General features: G+C 43.0%; 1 protein-coding gene across 1 annotated transcript; it reads right to left on the reverse strand.

Moving 5' to 3' along the window:
• Positions 1-4,963: 4,963 nt before the first annotated feature.
• lrrc75ba (leucine rich repeat containing 75Ba) lies at positions 4,964-16,406 on the reverse strand. Its single transcript, XM_061071880.1, has 4 exons — positions 16,116-16,406; positions 13,196-13,324; positions 12,249-12,361; positions 4,964-5,570 (listed from the first exon to the last, which is right to left on the reverse strand). Exons 1-4 carry the CDS (start codon positions 16,404-16,406, stop codon positions 4,964-4,966), a joined length of 1,140 nt encoding a protein of 379 aa, XP_060927863.1.
• Between the last annotated feature and the right edge of the window lie 3,263 nt (positions 16,407-19,669).

Consider the following 19,669-nt stretch of genomic DNA (forward strand, 5'->3'; position numbering starts at 1 on the left):
TTGATGTTGTTAATATCTGGGATACATGCTACTTTTCACTGTCTCACTAAGTTTATAACTTGTTAATATCTGGTATCATGTGATATTCACTGTCAATACTAGAGCACTGATTATTCAGACATAATTAGGGCCCGAGCACCGAAAGCCCTGTTGAAATTGGTTTGATTTTTCTTCATATTATTATTCTTAGGGGGCGTTTGTGGGCCTAGACATGCTAAAAGCTCATGAAACTTTGCAAGAAATTCAAAAGTGTTAAAAATGTACTTATTCTGGAGTAATTTGAAATGGGCATGGCAAACTGTCTCAATAGCCCCCCCCCCCCCCCCCAAATGTGTATCATGAACAGACGCACAAAAAACTCTCAAGGAGTATTATGAAAAAAGCAACAGGAAGTCGAAAATTTGGGATATAGTGGCCATTTTGGCCATTTTACACATTGCGTATTTCAACTCCTCCTAAAACTTTGTATTATGGAGTCATTTGAAATGGCCTTTGGCAAACTGGCTCAACAGCGCCCTCTAAAGAGCAGCCCCTGAGTCTGGTTTCACCGATCTTCAAGAAATTCTGTACTATCACCAGACGGCAAAAAAAAAGTCTGAGCCAGCAATCTGATTAATACAACAGAAAGTCAGCCATTTTTTATTTATTCGGCGATTTTGGCGAATTTTGGCCATTTTGTTTTTTAATGAAACTACCACTTTTTTTTTAGTTTTCATCACACATTCTGACGGTGGTGTGGCGTCAAAGTGATTCCCCAAAAAAGAGGGATCTATTAAAACTCCTCTGTGCCTTGTCCAATCAGCCTCAACCCTCTTTCACACGATCACAGTGCTGAACAGATCCATATGTCAATATTGACTCATCTCCACAACACCCCCTGCTGGCGACAGGAAGTGACATTGGACAGGAAGCAGCCAGGCACTGGTCCTCGCGATTTTACAATATACAGCTCAAGTTAGCTAAGACAAGTTATACGACCACGGTCAGAATTGTGACACTGAGGTGCGGCAAAGGTTCATCCTTCGCCAAAGAAGACGATGTTGTCATAACTTCATGGTGCATTGTCCAATCATCACCAAAATACTTTCACATGAACAGAGTCGTGGCCTGAACAGCTCCACATGTCAATATCAACTCTAGGTCATAGCGCCACCTTCTGATTCACTGTGACACAAAAAGTTTTTTTGACTTCACTGTGCATTGTCCAATTTGGACCAAAATACTAACCTATGAAAAGAGTTGAGATCTGCCCAGATGTGTTAGTATGTAGTGATAGTGATAGCGCCACCTACTGATCAGCGTGAAGTGAAGTTGTTGTTACTCTACTGTACATTGTCCAATCGGCCCCAAATTCATAAGAGCCCTGACCTGAACAGATCTAATTGATAGCGGCAAGGAAGTAAACCTTGTTTTACAACTGTAATCGATTCAAATGATATTTTCACTATGTGGTCTGCACTTGATGGCGTGGAAAGCCTAAGCCTAACCCTAACCCGTATTGCACGATTAGTGGGCGTGGTCTGGCGCCACGTGGCGGACGCAGGAACTGCCGTGTTTATCCTTACCGCGTTCCAAAAACGCACGCAAAAAACACCACCGTTTCACCTGGTCCTGCCGTCCTGGGCGACCGCATCGGGTCCCGAGTTTGCAAGTGCTCAGGCCCGCTCAGTGCTGCTTAGCAGGCTTAGTTAGATACACATTTTTATTGTTCAAACATCTAATTCAAACAAAAAGCTGCATTTTAGTATGAAATAGTCCTGCAACAACAGTGATTATCCTCCTTTCAAAGAAGCTTTTACAAAAAATATTTATATTACTTGAATACATTATACAGGAGCACATGAATTTCATAAAATGTATAATTCTTGACTTGTATTTACTGAGTTAAACACAACTAATAAAAGGTACCTGAAATGGATTTATTCAGTTTTTCACAGTACAGGTGTTGAAAGTCATATACGCAGGAATAGGAAAATTGAATATGTGAAGAGTTAAAGAGATACAAATATGTTAAGTCGAACCTATGACAAAGACTTGTAATAGAAAGTGCTTTTTTGGATGAATTGACTGACGGAGTGACTGGTGCGATCCTTATTTATTTTCTTTTTTGGAGTGGATTATCCAGGTTTTATCCATATTTTTGCTTTCCTTGGACATATCCTGAAGTGGACTCTTTTTGTTGGCGTTTGTTTTTTCTCGAATGGATCTAGTTTTTTGTTTCTTCCTTTGGAAAAATAAAAGCGACTCATGGACCAGAATTGTGCATCTCCTGTGGTGTTTTGTTATGTTTAGGGCTGAAAGACTAAAATTGTTGTTGGGATTTTTCTATTGATAAGTTTTCTTTTGGTTGTGTTGGAATAACGTGAGTTATGGTTAACACATCCTTTGTGTTGGCTTAATTTAGTTAAGTTAGATAAATTATTGATAGGGTTCTCCCTGGCTGGCACCCCAGAACCAAAAACACATACCATGTAACGTTAAGCCGTCACAACGTCTGCTGAAATCTGCTCTGTAAATCCATTCCTTTGACCTGTCAGGGATTTTTGTCATAAATTTTTATTCCTTTAGTGCAGGAGCATGCTGCAGCTGGGGCAAGATAATCCCATCAAATAATGACTCACACAAACAGGAGAGCGGTAACCGGGGAAGTTTGTGAAGAAATATAATGCACAAATTCCACGTGAGTCACAGTTTCAATTCATGTTAAATCAAGTTTTGTTTTTTGTTACATTTCATCAAAATCCTGGGCAACAAATCTAATCTGAAAGGAAAAGGTCAGATGATGAAGATCCAGGTGATTTTAGGGCCGGGCTCTGTTGCCCTGTCACATGGTATTTGCACTTCAGGGGTGTGACAGTCACACTGTGCCCCGACCTTATAGGAGCCACCTGCTACAAATGCCACATTACCATGTCTGCCAGCAGGAACAAAAGGTTGCCAGGGGAGGATCATGGGTAGGGCCTCATGTGGTAACCACCCTGCCTTTTCCTGGTAGACTGTGGCAGGTCAGGTATTTTCTCTGACAGCACAGGGCAGCCATATGATCCGCTGGCTCAGAAACCAGTACAACGCTCAAACAACCGATCCCAAACAGCACGGTTCGAGCTGATTTAATCTATTGCCCAATTTGCAGACTAATCGGCATAAATACAACTGTGGGTTGTGAGCAGCTGCTCGTGACCCAGGGGTCAAAACCACTCCATACACTCCTTTTTTCTTCTTCAAAATAAAACAAAACACTTTTCGTTTTGGACCAGTTTTATTGGCAGTCAGTGTTTGGCATGAGACGAATACACACAGGCTACAACAGGTAAGAGTTTGACGTTGACTCACTAAAACATAAATTACAAACAAAATGGACAATGCTGGTCGTTATTCAGATGAAGCGTTCCACATAAAAGATTTCCACTATGCCACCGCCTCCCCTTTTTTTTGCTTACTGCTCGAGCTCATACAGCAGCAGGTCACCGCAGGGCACACTTTCATAGACATTAGAGTCATTATCATAATTAGGTGGACTAAAAGGACGAAACACCAAATCAATAACACAAATAATTACAGCAGTAATTGGACGTATTACTTTTACAAACAGGTAGAACACACACTTAAACAATTATCATATATCTGGTGAATGTTTGTAATAAACCTTGAGCTGGTCATCGTTTCATCTTAACGAGGTACACCTTCAACCTTCTGCCTTGTAAATATCTCTCTAATAAACCACAAGAATATGCTGTGGAGGAAACTATAAAAATAATAGTGTCTTAAAGTGCTTTGCAGTGTTTCGGTCAGTCTAACTTAATCGTCATGTGCTACTGTAGAGGGACGATAACCAATAAATAACAGTCATGACTGTGCCTCATAACACACACAGGGTCGGTAGAGCTCAATAAACGGAGAGGACGACATGTTTGTGGAGACGGATGTCAGAAGGAAGGGCAGTTTGGGCACGGCACACAACATTGGCCCATATTACAGCTGGAAGTTGTGTCATAACTGCACTGAAACACTGTGGTGATGACTACAACACTTTAATAATTACAAAGAGGTGAGTATCAGCATTTAGGCAAGTACAAAAAACAATCAGTGACAGCTACCCATTGTTGAGTCCTACCTGTTGTCTTCTAAGATTGCTTTGTTCACCAAAAGTGCACGAAAATAGCCTGGTGGAACACAACAGAGCCATGTTTTGTGTCCTCATTTACATCTACACAAGGGCTGCGCGGGCATTCACAAGTGGACATTTGGAAAGGGGGGGAAAAAGCCGCACAAAAGTCTTGACCTAGCAGTTTTGCCAGCGTCACGTGACAGGTCGTCGGCTGTATAGTCTGTTGAACTTGTGTCATAGCTTTTGTTGAGAGATTAACAGAGAACACACAATGTGGAGCTAGGCCCTGCCTGCCAGAGATAGTCTCAGTCCTGGTAGAGAACCCAGAGGGACCCACTGTTTCCAAATTAACTTCCACTACAGCTGGGATGCTGCTCCTCCATCCAACCGACTGATCTACACCTCCTCGGGACTGGCTCCTCGGCTGCCACCATCACAGAGATAGAGAGAGATAGAGGGTGAGAGAGAGTGAGAAAGAGAGAGAGAGAGAGAGAGAGAGAGAGAGAGAGAGAGAGAGAGAGAGAGAGAGAGAGAGAGAGACAGAGACAGAGAGCATCGGTTCATTAACTCTTCCAGCCCCCCTCCAATGAAACCGCACCTTGTTCCCAAGAGCACCATCCACCAACACAGTAAGTCTGCCGTTGTGACTGTCGCTATCTTGTGTGGGTTAACTCAGAGAGATGGTTTAGGAAATAGCTTGAAAGCTGTGTCGGGACGAGAAGTTCACAATGTGGGCACTGGTCTCTCTCGTGCCTCGAAGGGTGGTGTGAGGGCGAGAGGGCGAAGGAAGTTACGGTGAGCTGCGGGACGACGTGTCCACCGCAGTTGTCAGAGCCTCGACCAGACAACACCCCATCACCTCTCACAGTAGTGGAGGGTGAAGTCTTTGGAGAGCTGCTTCTCCCCCAAACCCCACGGCTCCAGCTCCAGTTTGTCCCCCATGTCATCCTCGTCCGCCGCCGCCTCGTCATCCTCCTCCTCTTCCTCTTCGTAGTGGCTGGGCTCCTCGATGGAGGTTTCCAGATGGTAGCTGTAGGGTTGACCCTCTGTGTACTCGTAGATGGTCGGCAAGCTGCTCTTCAGGCTACAGCGCCGGCGCAGCGCCACCAGCAGCGGCTGAGGCATGGTGAAGATATCCACATTGTTGCCCAGGTCGATCCAGGACAGGCTGGAGAACATCTTGGGGTCTTTGAGCATCTCGCTGAGGTCTTTGAGGATAGCCAGGGTGAGCCGGTTGCCGTTGAGAGCCAGGGTGCTAAGTTTAAGCAGTGAGGCGAGAAGAGGCAGCAGAAGCCTCAGGTTCTCGTCCTGGAGTTCGGTGAAGCTAATGTCCACAGCCACCACACTGTCTCTGTTGTTTTGGAGGTAGAAGGCAACTTGGCGGACATCACGAGTGGAGAGAGGGATGCCGGACAAGTCGACAGAATCATTGGACAGCTTTTTCTGTAAGGTGGTCTTGAGACTGTTGGGGAACACAGAGAGAAAGAGAGGATTACTTTAATGACACTTAGAAACAAAAAAGCACATAACTGTTGACGTTTTTAGACCTGGGGGCTGAAACAGATCTTAGAATGATACCACTATCTGTGATACTGGAACAAGGCCCTGGTTTTATAATGTGCTTCCTGTGTTGTATAAAAGAGGGGGTGAATGTGCCGGCTTGGAGCGGAAGGTTGACACAGAGACTGCAGCATGGGGATTTACTAGTGTCAACAGAGGAGCCAAAACATCCGAATGAGCCAGCAGCTTGAGTTTAAAGCTCTGATGGGCAGGAGTTCCTTATAGCACAGAGCCAGGACAGTCTACTGCTTAAAAGATGTACTATATGCAGTGTGTTTTAGAAAGAGAGAAAACTTGAATAGATTTTGGCTTCTATATTTTTAGGTCAGCAAAGAAAATAAGATGCATCTTTGGAAATGCTATTGGGGAAATACTACAGAACATTCTACAATTGAGATTAAGGGATTACCTCCACAACCGAAGTAATGCTTAATATTCAGTTTCATTGTTAGATTGCAGGTGTCTCCACCGTGTGATGACAGATTTCATTGACATTTGGTGAAAATTAGGTCACGAAGCACAGATCCAGTATTTTCTAACATTTCTAAATAGGGCATTAAAAAAAGGAAGAACTTTCCCTTTTTCCTCAGCATCCACTGAACTTACTGAAAAGATCTTTCACATGTATGATCATTGGTAACACATCCGTAAAGAATACAAAGGCCACAGTTCTGTAGTTGTGACCCTGTGTCACTGTGAGGTTGCTGTTGCCTTACAGAGGTTCCTGGTTCGAAAACCCGGTTCAGGGTCTTTCTTTGTGGATTCTGTGAGTACTCTGGCTTCCTCCCATAGTCCAAAGACATGTTGACTGGGGTTTGATATCGACCGTAGGTGTGAATGTGAGTGTGAATGGTTGTTTGTCTCTGTGTGTTGACCCTGGGATGCTCAACCTGCCCAGGTTTTTTTAGACCTTGCTGGAACCCTGCTCTGTTTACCTTTCTCTTGTGTTCTTTCGTGTAACTAAGTAGAAGTAAAAAAAAAAAAGGCTGTGTCAAATTATTCAAAGGGATATTCATGAGGGGCTCCCTGGATGATTTTCTATCTTGTACTTGGTCCTTGGCTGAGAAAAAAATGAAGAACCTCTGGTATAGATGACGGATGGATGGATGATTGCTTCAATCATACGCAATGTGCATGACTCCTGACAGTAAATTAACAAAGGCTGTACCATGACCTGCTGCCTGCCATTTATACTTCAAGTGATGAGTTAATGAATCATCAGTTGAGGATGCTTAAATCACAGCTCTTAATCAAATATTAATTTATACCGTGCAATTAGCTGAATCCAATTACAGACAAAAGTGCCCTTCATACATTTGATCTGCCTAATCATATAAGTGACTGTATGAAGTAACTGTGAATGAACGGTCAGTAACTGATGATCCACTAGCGAGCCGATCAACTCATAGTGATCATTTGTAAACGTCAGCTACAGGAATTATATATTCATCATCTGCCGAGCAGAAGTTAAGGAATACTGAAGCATATGTTTCATACCCTTATTGAAATGTGTTGATTGTTCTTATTAATTATTAATAAGATAAAATAAGATCAGATCAAACTTTATGGATCCACACACGGGGGAAATTCAGTTGTTACAGTAGCAGGCAGGTCAGAATGAGGTTGACAAGAGAAAACAAAATATTAATATAATAATAATAACAATTTGATAAAAAAATGCTGAATATATACATTAAACATTGTACACTTGTCACTGTAGTGGTTTGTATAGAAATGTTATGAAGTAAAGTGCAGTGGCACAGGATTATTGCACGATAAAACAGTTATTGTACAACCGTGGCTGAGCAGTGTTGACCCTGGCTGAGGTCTAGTTGTATCCGAGTGACCTGTTTTGTGTTTTCAATACAAACAGGATTTGAGGCTAAATTTGAACATAACTGACGCTCCTGTGAGACTTCTTCAATTTTACACTTCATGTGAAAATATATTCATTATTTACACACCTTTGCCCTTTTGTTTCCAGTCAGTCCATTTTAGCGCTGGACATGTTGCCCCACAATGATACTCCATGATTAACATGAAGTGTTACAGAAGTGGCCTGTACAGCTGATCTGGCGTCAGGATGAATAATAACATCCTCTGGCGCCCAGTGACTTACTGTGACATTTACTGCAGCACCTGTCACTTGCAATGCTTTAAAGTGTGTTTTGGTCACATTGAAGATAGATGCGCCCTGAGCAGCATGTGAGACTCCATTTTGAGAGCAAGTCGTAAGCTGATGAACACGAATGTATTTTTACAAATAGCCTAACACAAAAAAATAAGTCTAAAATCAGCTTGTGACGCCGCCTTAAGGCGAATTTCATTTAGAATCAATCGGATAGAGACATTTGTCACGGCTGCTGTAACTTTATCACAGTCTAGTAAGCCACAGTCCTCTACCTCTCCATTGTCTGCTTTGCCCTGGCAGCCTTTTCTATGATAGAAACCTCATCCTCACCAAAGGCACAAAAGTCCTATAATAGCCCGGCAGTGGCTCCCCTGCAGGTGTGAATAGGTTTTGATCACACAACTCCCTCCTTTTCAGACAGATTCATCCTTTTGAGCGCAGCAAGCATGAAAAATTAATGTCTGAGGCGTCCTCTCAGGAAGCCTCTTCCATCCTTCCACGAGATTAATTTAATACCAAAACACACGAACGTCAGGGACAACGAGAGGACTGCTTTTGTTTTGTCTTTTCTCCGTCCATGAGAACGCTGACAAGAGATTAAACCATAAAACTAGTTTATAGGTAAGAGATTAAAACGGATTTTAAAAGAAAGAAATGGTGCAGCGGTGCAGTGTTCTCCACAATGAATCCAATCACATTCAATACATGTCACTAAATAGATGTTGGAGGCAGCAGAGAGAAAAAATAATCCCCCCCTGCACAGACATTGAACTGATGCCTGTTATAACACAAACGGCATCAACATTGTCGGAAGAGTGTTTACCGAACTATGCTCACAATGACATTATCTAATACATATCCATTTCATAATTAAGTAATCAATTTCAGTCAAAGTTGCATTGTATAATGAAGCCGTCTACAAAGTATTCCCACTTAAATACGGAGGAAGCAGAGCGCGTCTCCTGTCTGTGTGCGGCTCGGCAGTCTCTGCGTGTCAGTGAATTCATATAATGAGGCAGCATTTGAATTCAGAGAGCGTAAATCAGATGACTCTTGTCATTTATGAATATTTATAATAGCTTTTCTTGGTTGAAATCAGGTAAAACAACAAGTGGGTGGATGGTAGCAGAAGTATTTTCCAGTACTTCATTTTGGCTCCCTAGCTCACCCTGAAGCTGTTGTTACCCAGCTCATATTTTTTTGTTTTCTGGTTGCAGTCATTTATATTCAAGTTTTGCTTCATTATTCATTTCTGTCGACTGATGGCTGAAGGCAAGCTGCACAAGAGAGATGTGAGATCAGCGGTCTAATCACATCTGCTCCCTGCCATTCCCCTTTCATTTCCAATTCATTTTCTGCTGTATCACATATAGAGGAGAGTGCCAGAGTGAAAATTGTGGGCAGGAATCATGCGCTCACTCACACCGCTGCATTGTCCTTGATGGTACAGGGAATTCAACCTCACCGCTGAAAGCTCAAATCAAGAAAGACGGTTCCTGCACATAAATATAACCTTTATTATAACCTATATATCTTTTCATGTGCTGGATATTTTGGTCAAAAAGCCTGTAGAGGAGGGCAGCTCTCACCACTTTGTATTTTCCTGGCATAGCTAAAACCATCAGTAAAAAATGATTGATGTGCCCCTTAGGAAGCTTTAATGTGCATGGTATGCTACAGTGCACAATATAATGTAAATTTGTGAATTTGAGAAAAGGTGGAAAAGGAGTAATGCAGAAACCAAAACAGGTACCTTGCACTGAAATGGAAAATCCACTAAATGGTTGTTTTGTGTTTCTGAACATTCAGAGGACAAAGGAAGAAAAAGATAATTATGAGGTCAAATGAGGCTGATGCAACTGGAAGATAGTGGTGTGAAAATAGAAGAGAAAAAAGGTCCCAAGGGACCTGCAATTTTCAACACGCACATGGAATGACCCTTTAGGATGAAGCGGCTTGGCAGCAGTTATGTGTCACTGCCCTCACAAACCCCATTGTTGAGCTCTTTCATTGCATATAAACCCCCAAAAAACAACATTTCTAGCAAAAACCAAATAAACTACTTAGACAGATTAACGGGATTAGTGAAATTAGGACATTAATTCAGTGTGGTATTTCAGTCAGAAATGTGTGTACAGTATCTAGGGGGGCCGGTGTGCAGTGCTTATGCTGGATAATGAAGGGATGAATAAGCCGGTGGCATTAAACAGACTGAGCTGTTTCCCTCACAGAGAACACAGGAGCCTCACAGGAGTGACACGGCTGCATTTTTGCCCAGATGAGAACAGTTTGCCTGCAGCCGAACAAAGATGGAAGTTAAAGGGACCTTAAATGATCTTTATGACATGTTTTCTATTGGGGAACAATTAAATCCTTCTTTGATGAAGGAGATGTTCAATATTTTGGAAAATGCACCTGCTCATTTATTTTACAGAGTGTAAGAGAGAAGCTTGATACCACTGATGAAGCTACAGACGGTGAGCAGTTCAGTTAACTTGGAATAAAGACTCAAATCTGTCTACCACAACTCAAGCTCTATAATGTAGATGTTAAATCTTGCTTTGTAAAGTGCAATTTAGAACTTCTAATTTCTGTGGCACCTGTAGCCCCAGAGGTGGAGATCTTCTCCACTCAGGAATCCCATGAAGTGGAAATTAGTGTGGCGGAGGACCATGGTGGTCCCAAGCGATTCAAGGCAATGCAAGTGTAAGAGTGGACGGCTGCAGCGGCAGTTTTTATGAGAAGTCTGGCAAGAGAAACTCCTGAGAAAGTCCAGAGCTTCTAACACAAACATTTGTGATCTCACATACACCCAGGGGGGAACTGGTCGCAGCTGAAATTGAATTTTCCACTTTCCTGTCAGTAGTCTATTTTTTTTTTTTTGAATACAAACAAAACTAACAACAAATGTGACAATTTGTTAAGAATTTGTATTTTCTAAGTGTGATTGATTGTGTGATTGAACAAGGAACTTTCAAAATATGTTCATGATGTGTGGTTTTGCTCAAAACTGTAGAGCTAAGAACAAAGAAGGAATGACATAAATGTGCACCTTACTGAATCAGGAAGTGTGCATGGATGTTGGCCCTCTATATAGAATGTGGCCCCTTTATGGCCAATGATTTAGAAAACTCATGATCCGCCACTTAGAATAGCCGATTGGAATAAGAGTGGCATCGTTTCATCAAACTGTCGAACAGAAAGGGAATAAATGAAATTCCCAAATGTAAACAAGCAACCTTTGACCTTCCCCACCAGACACGAGCACATACAATAACATTTAATACACTACAACCTCAGCCAGGCCGCTTTCTTTAATAACACTTTAATAACACCAAGTAGGAAACTAACCATCCACCCAGCGAATGATAGACTTTTATAAAATTGTTAAACCAGACATAGTGTCTCTAAAAATTGATATTTTTTTGAGGTGAATTCACAGTCAGAGTCTGACTGGCCCTGTCTCGTCTCTTTCCAGCTTTGACAGGTTTTTGTGCACAGACACTGAGGCAGGCGAAGCTGTCAGAGCTCATAGCAGCAGCCGTATTCATTTTTTTCCTATTAGTGATTCATGTTGCTCCTGCTGCCTCAGCTGGTGTCAGACGCTCTCTCTCTCTCTCTCTGCAGGTTTATGAAGCCAACAACATGAAAAAAATGTCCCTTTAGTGAGGAATCTAGCAATCGTACTTATCTGCTCATTTCCAGAGATGCTGTCGGTGTCAGTTAAATTCTGTCTCTCCTCTTGCGGGGATGAATTAAAGGCCCACGAGCAGAGCAAAGCCCTCAGCGGAGAACGGTGGGCTCTTGTGAATACGATGTCGCTTCTCCTCAGATTCTGCGTATTGATACCTCTGACTGACTCATAATGAACCTGCCACATCTCACTGTGTTCTCATTGTCTCCTTCTCAGTCCTTAGATAATGTTCATCTCCAGAAAATGAATGCATTACGTGCTCGTCTCGCCCGCTGTTGAATACTCAATTACACGGGAAAGCTTGCCTGGTTCTGTTCGTGAATAGACTACCAAGCAACACCTTTGCATACAAAAAAAATCTATTTGTACACAAGATAATTCTCTAATCATAATTTGCACATCAAAAGCAATTCAGTCTTTGATCAAGATGAGGACAATTATATTTCATCATCAGCCTCCCTGCTTGTCTCCAGCGAGCAGATGGACAAATTTGCTGCTATGCCACTTTTGAAGAGAATTGAAGCCCAGTCGCAATGCACATCCACCGCCTGGACATGACCATTTAAGAGAGGGATGACTGACAGCTGCGGTTACCATGGCGCTCCGTCAGGTCAGCCTGTGGCCGGCTCTGCCCTAGCACAATGTCAGCTACAAAGATGGAAATCTCTACGGCTCGACATGGAGCAGAGCTGTGCTCTCTGTTGTGCAGAGCTGCCGATTTATTACAGACTGGATGTCTGGACAGAGGGGCTTACCAGGCCTGGGATTTCTGTCTGGACATGCTCTGCCTCAGCCACTTTGAGTGCGGGGTCAGGTGGTAGATCAGCTGCCTGCAAATCTTGTCAGAGGACTTTATGGTGTCCGCATCCTGTAGGAGAGAGTGAGAAGAGTGTTTAGAATGGCACAAAACCGCTGACAGTGGTGCAGCAGAAATGTGAGTTTCTGCTCGTGTGTGTGCAGAAAAAACATCCTAACAATTCATTATTTGCCATCCAGGCTTTAAACAAAGTTTCCTATCTGTATTATATTTCACATGAAAACAATAGATGAGGTTTGTTATAAGTCAAATCACCTTGAGCAACGTCTGAACAAAACACAATTTAGCCGCCCTGCTGGAGCAAGAAAATCTAATCTCATGCAGTGTGCATTGGGCTGGAAAACACAGGAAGTACACAGGAGCAGTGAGATTCAACACAGACACTCATAAACATTGGTAATTTCATTTCAGTAACCATGATGTGGCTGCTGGTTCGGACTGACTTCGCCAAAATACTTAAATATTCACTGCTGGAGTTTGAGACAAGCCGAGCTATAAATGTCTCTCTTTACATGTAGAACTTTATTATTTATTTACCATACTTATTCTGTTCGTTCCTTGAGGTTAACCACTTATATTACATATATTTACAGGTAACTCAAGTTTTCAGATGTGACATTTCAATATGATCAAACAAACAGCATTGAGCACAGCTCTCCAGGACTCACACTTAACAGACGTTCCTATTTCTAGCTCCTCAAAAGCAGCACGTGTCTGCAGGAGGGCTTTCAACCCTTTCAGCAGAAGAAACGTAAGTCGATAACATCCTCAGATTAGATTTTCATGGATCTAAGATTGCTCAAAGTAGTAATATTTTTAGGGTAAGAAATGCTTTCTTTTGCAAAATACCAACATCAAGCTTGTTTTTCTCAGCCACAAACTGACCTTCTTAGGACACTGCATCTCTCGAGCCAGGCTAAGCAGCAGCTCGTGGGAGATGGGGTCCACTAGGTTGAGGAAGGCAGCGTTTTTGTACAAGATGTCATTCAGAGAGGTGCCCTCCAAACCCAGATCCTAAAAAATTTAGAAGAATTACATCACAGAAAGAGGAAATTTTACAAACACCCTGCAATAATTACAGTTAAACAGCGTGTCCTTGGACGTGCGGGGTGGAGAATGCATTCGTGATAGAAAAAGGGGGCCTCTGCTGTGTCAAGGGCAATGCGACTAGAAATGGAAAGATACAAGAAATGTTTGGTTTTAAATATTCATTAAAGGAGACAGTATTTTTATCTAAAGTGGGAGCGTGAAATCTAGAGGGAGTCACAGGGAACGCTGTGTTTCAGCATATATAATCACACCTCCATCGCACTAAGCCTCCCTGCATACACCAACATGCCAAGGAGCATACTGTTTATACAAACTAAGAGGGCAAGAGTCTAGCACTTTAGAAACCATGCCTTATCATTGAAAACCCTGTTGAAATAACTCAAAATACGTATTTAATCCCTCAGCCGTGTGATATTTCCCATGATATATATATATAAAACCATATGACAGTTGTAGAAAGGAGCAGGCCATAAATATGTTCCCAAAGAAGTCAAAGCTGATCACCGCAGTTTAACCACACATGTGACAAATCTAACAGCATCTGCATTAAAAACAAATCAAAGCTAAATTAAAAATGCTGCTTTCAGTTCAGACGACTCCTTGATGAGACAGAGCTGTGTGCAATGAGCTACAACAATCTATCTTCATCAACACGGGTCCTGAGGAGGCAAAGCCCTTGTGAGAGCCCATGCAACTTCCATGGCAGAGGCCAGCCTGAGAGACAGACAGTGTGCACACACCTGCGAATGCACAGTTGCTTCTCTCTGCAACACAATTGGCATTGATTATAACAGACAGTTGAGTGGGAGGTTGGCAGCTCACCATTACTGGCTCCTCTTTTTAACAAGAGCAACAGTAAACGCAGAATGAACCCAGGGCGGCAGAGAAGCTGCTTCTTCTCCTACTGAAAAAAAAAAAAGCAATAAAAAAAAAAAAAACAAGGTATAAAAATATCCCCCCCATCTGAGATTAGACACGATCAATTGTTATGTGCAGGAGCAGCATGAGGCCATGAATGCTCACCATATCTGCAGCACAGCTCAGATCTCTTCTCATATCTGGAGCAGAGCATGGTGTTAGACACCAATTAACTCTGCCACAAACTCCTTTTAAATTCGGAGAAAAGGATCTCTCAGACATCTGCCGGCTTGCAGTGCAGCGACAAAAGATAAAGTAAGGCTTATTTAATAAAAGTGGAGCTCATTTGGAAGGAGAGAGCCCGTGTCCCCTGTGATGTGGCTGTCATGGAGCCTCGGCAAGCCAGTTTATCTCATCGGCTTGATTAAGGAAGTTCTACTCTCTCACTCCCGTGTCAAAGCTTCAGAGTAATTAATGCTGGATTGGCCCACAGCTATAAGACAGAGGGAGGCCTGAGGGCAGGCGAACAAATGAGACCCTCGAAGCTGCTTTCACATATTTAGTGCACCTACATCCTTTAGGCACGTTTTAATGCTATATCTCCCACAGCAGGTGAGGAAAGCCTCAGAAAACAAACCCCTGACTGTGATCAAACACTATTTCCTCAGTGTAGCAGGGCATTCTCTAGGTCACGACCACCTGCTCATAGCTATTACATATTTTTTAAGAGAGCATTAAAAACACCAGTGTTCTGGGCTTCATGACTGTGCATTTTTAATCCAATCGGATTGGGTTTTAAGATTTCTTTTTCATCAGCCACAGGCTAAACCATAGAAAAAAACAAGTAATCCACCATAAAAAAACAACGTGCAGCCAACAAAATATGAAACAATATATGAAAAGGCCTATTGAAGCCATGACAGCACTCTTCATTTGCATTTCAGTGACCTTTTCTCTCTGAGCACGAGGTAATAAAACCTTTTGGAGGGGAGTAATGTATATTCCGTGGAACACGCAGGCCTCCAGGGCTTACATTGTTGCTGCTGGAGCACAGCCCATAACAGAGAGAGAGAGAAGGAGACATAAGAAGTGGAAAAGGTTGGAGGGGGGGGGGGCAGGCCGCTCTAATGGGAGCATTAGACCAGGCTAAGGAGACATGAGGTTGGCCACAGCAGAGGAAACAAAGACGGATGTGGAGGGAGGATGGTGGCGTGTGCTGTAAAGACAGTGATACATTTGGGATGAAGGCGATGACACGCAGGACACATTAGGTTATTCGGGGGAGCGCAGGTGATGCTTGGAAACAGAGTGCCAGCATGGCGCTCTGTCTGCTGGCGGGAGAGTGCGTTGAGTCACATGCAGCGTCTGTCACTGAAACGATGTGTCATAGGTACACACGCTCTGCCAGTGGCCTAGTTTCTGTAGAAAACAATACTTCTGGAGTGAGTGGCAATGAGGGTGGGAGGAGTGCTCGGGGGTCAGAGGTGAGAGGTCAGAGGTACCTGTGCACACATATTAAACTTCACACAAACAAACAACCTTGAACTTGTTTGCGAGGACACTAATTGGCTTAATGCATTCCCTATAGCTCCTTATACCCTTTCACTAGCCATCACAACGCAATGCCAAACCTTAAAGCTTATACCCTGCTCAAACCTGAATGTAAAAGCACAGAAGTGGGTCAGCAAGTATAAGGACTGGCCAGGATAGGCTCAAAATGGTCCGTATGGGAGCATCTTCTGCTTGTTGCCCCATCTGTTGCTTGGGGGATATGTTAATAAGGATGCTCTGGCTGCAGCATCAGCACCAGAGCATCAGCAGCAGCAGCTCAGTGTAAACAGGTTGTGGACGGGTTCTCCTGCAGGCCGAGCAGTGCGCACATTCCCTCTCCTCTTACCTTCCTCAGTAGTTTGAGCACGTCGGCCGCCTGCTCGATCCTGCGCTCCCGGAGCAGCTTCTGGATCTCCTTGATCCACGCCACCCGCCTGGCGTACGGACTGTGGTTGGACCTGCGCAGCATCCCGGGCAGCTTGTCCGACTTCAGCATCAACGCGAACAGAAAGTCTCCTCCGCCGCCGCGTCCACCGCCCCGTTCGCTCACCTCCCCGGCGCCGTCCAGCAGCTTGCGTCGCTTTTTGGAGAAATTCTCGTTGTCCAGGCTGCTCTGTCTGCTCAGTCTGGAGCCCATCGTGTTGTTCGGGGTTGTTGGTGTTTTGTTTTTCCCTGGCAGCAGATGACGCTCCTCACTGGGAATCAGTCGTGATGTCTGTCTGGCTCTGACACTGATCCGGTGCAGAGCTGCAAAATATCCCGGTGCGACAGTCTCGGTTTATCACCATCCTCTCACAACGCTGTTATTTATGACTTTTGCACCCGTGCACCGAGAGATACGTGAATGCGCCTGGCTCGGATGATGGTGGTGATGATGATGATGATGATGATGAGGGATACCTCGGCTGCTTCATCCTCCGGCTGCTCTACGCTGCTGTTTAGATTTCTGCAACGTGGAGCGTCAGACCAATCCCTGCATCTGCTCGTCCTCCTCCTCATTATCATCTTCCTCCTCCTCCTCCTCCTCCTCCTCTTCCTGTTGGTAGCTACAGAGCAGATGAAAAGACTGGAGGATGGCAGTGCTGTTTTTTTATTTTTTAAATATCTCAGGCAAACATGAAATGCACAATTCCCAAAATACACAAGACAAGCAGTCAGTTTTCTGAATCAGGGGCCATAAAGGGGCCACAACTTACTCTTACATGGATGTTACATGTCCAACATCCATGTACAATTCCTGATTCAGTGAGTAACATTGAAGTCATTCCTTGTTCACTGTTAGCTTTATGTCTTTGATTCAAAGCCACACATCTTTGAAGATATTTAGAGAATCGCTGCTTGATCAAGCACATTGTGTTCTAGAATAAAAATTCTCAAGAAATCATCACATTAATTGTTAGTATTGTTTGTGTCCCCTGGCCCCGCCCAAGGATCCGCCCCTGGCTTCACTAAATATAAAGCTACAACCAGCAAATGATTAGCTTAGCTTAGCATCACGACCAGAAACAGACAAAAGTGCTGTTTGCAGAGAGTTGTCAAATCACATCTTGGCATTTTTACGCCTCACAGTAGTTTGTTTACAGATTAAAGGGCGTTGTACACTCAATTACATGAGTGCTGTGATGAAACACACAAATGCTGCAATTAATACTGATTGTTAAAAAGATTCTCATATTTATTGTTAGTGACTACCTAATAAAAAAATTCTAAACCTACTGACAGAACAGGGGGTCTCCAGAAGCCGATCAATTTCAAAGGGGCCAGTGCCCGTGGATCTGCCCCGGATATAACTAGACATTTATGAGAACTCAAATTTGCAGTTTGCGACTTCGGTCTTGACTGAGGATGTTTCATATTAGTACATCGGAATAAAGTTTGTATTTTCTTTTATCCACTCACCCAATTTTGAGCATTGCCGGTGGCCCTGGATAAATATGAATGTCTCTTTTGACACTTTGGTAACAGCCACTGCACGAGCTGTCAGGTCTTGTTTGCATCTGTCACAACTCCACTAAATCATTGTCATTGTTTGAAGAACATCCATGTCCCAGCGTACCTTTCTGTCACATGCGTCAGTATCTTGTTCACACACCCACCGGGGTCTCTAAGGGGGGACTCATCAGCGATGACACATTAGAGACCAAAAGACAGCTCTCAGTGAAGATATCTTATCCCACACAGCTTTTGCAGATTGTAACTCTAGTATTGGTAGGCCCATTGTGGCTTCATAGACATTGATTCATGATTTGAACTTGATTAAGTCTCACTCTTGTTTAGTGGAGCAGAACAGTTGAGCTTCTGTTTAATAAACATGTCCCCTGGCTGAACTCCACTCACTGGACCCAGTCTGCTGCGTGTTTTCCTGGAGGTTGTTGTTATGATCGACTTGTTCCCTTCATTTGATGTATCATCACCATGCTACTCATTTGTTTTGTCAGAGCTTTGGCTCTCTCTCAATATTATGTCATGGCCTAAACACACACACAACTGTCGACCCTGCTCTTGTGTTCTTGTTAGATTTTGAATATTGTGATTTGTCTTCACAGAAAAGGAATAAAGAAATAAACAAACAAAAGTATTGCGATCCCAGAAAACACTGTTCCAGAAGAAATAATCTTTTATATCATGGCCTGGGGGGGTGGGAATATCGTGCCCAACAAGCCCAAACAAAACATGGTGGCCACCATTCTTTAAGAAGTCTTTGTGTCGTGTGTATAGTGCAAAATAAGCAATCATGAAGGGCAGTACAAATACTTTGGACCAGTCATGTTTGGACGGCATTTGCAAAGTCAGGAGCAACACTTGAAAAGAGATTCTGCAGTCATGCATGTATAGTTGATTTTTGCTTGAATTAGGCGCTAGTGTTGCTGGGAAATCAGAGACGTATAAAGTGACGTATACAGTGATGTTATGACATGGTTCTATGGCGGCTTTGGCCCCTTGAAAAACAAAGTGGTTTTTAAAATGTTCACAAGTTAAACCAACTCTGAACCAGCCCTATAGCACCAGGTTCACCGTGGTTGAAAAGGGTTAACAGTGGTAGATACTTGAGGGGGGACACCAATTCTCACACATATATTTCAACTAATCCTTTATGAGGAGTACCGCCCAGCTCATAAAATAGATGTATCATCTGTGGTTCCCGATGGAATCTTTTAATACCTTGGTGATGTCATCAGGGTTATCTCATCGAGACCTAATGTGTTAAACAGACAGCATGGCGTTATCAACTGGAGCTGTGGGATTCGAAAGACTGTGGCATTTAAGAGAACATTAACACTTATTTAAGAAAACATCACTGAGGTGCATCATGGGAACTGTATTTTGGTGTTTGATCAGGGACTAAATATTAAGATATCTTGATGTTATTTCTTAAAAACGTCTCCTCTCAAATAAACACAAACAGAATGGCCCGGTATTTTTTATTGTCTGTTAATAAAAATAAACTGCATTAAATAGTCAATATGTCCCGTAAGGATGTACGACAATTATCTGTGAGTCTCGGGTGGTGAAGAAAGGGTGAGCCATAACTAATGACCAAGTACATCACCTTCATAGTACATATAAGCTTTTACCATCAGGAAGACGTTCAGGGTGCCAATCCTTTCGAACCAACAGGGTTGGCAAACCGTTTGTGCCCACAAGTATTTCACTCATGACCAAGCTGTGGAACAAAAATGATTCAAGCAGCTTTTTATGACTGGTAATGTAGGCTTATTATAGTGATGTGAGGTGGCAGTGGAGTTGTTATTTGAGGTATTATTGTTAATTCAAATTTTCAGACGACTGCTGTGCAGCACATGATGAATTCATCCATCCTTCAATCAATTTCTCTAAATTATGTGATCATTTTACCTATTTGTGAGTCCAATGAAGCAACAGGTTGAGGAGATTTAACAC

This window comes from Limanda limanda, chromosome 5, assembly GCF_963576545.1.
Source record: "Limanda limanda chromosome 5, fLimLim1.1, whole genome shotgun sequence".
In the NCBI taxonomy this organism is placed as follows: Eukaryota; Metazoa; Chordata; class Actinopteri; order Pleuronectiformes; family Pleuronectidae; genus Limanda; species Limanda limanda.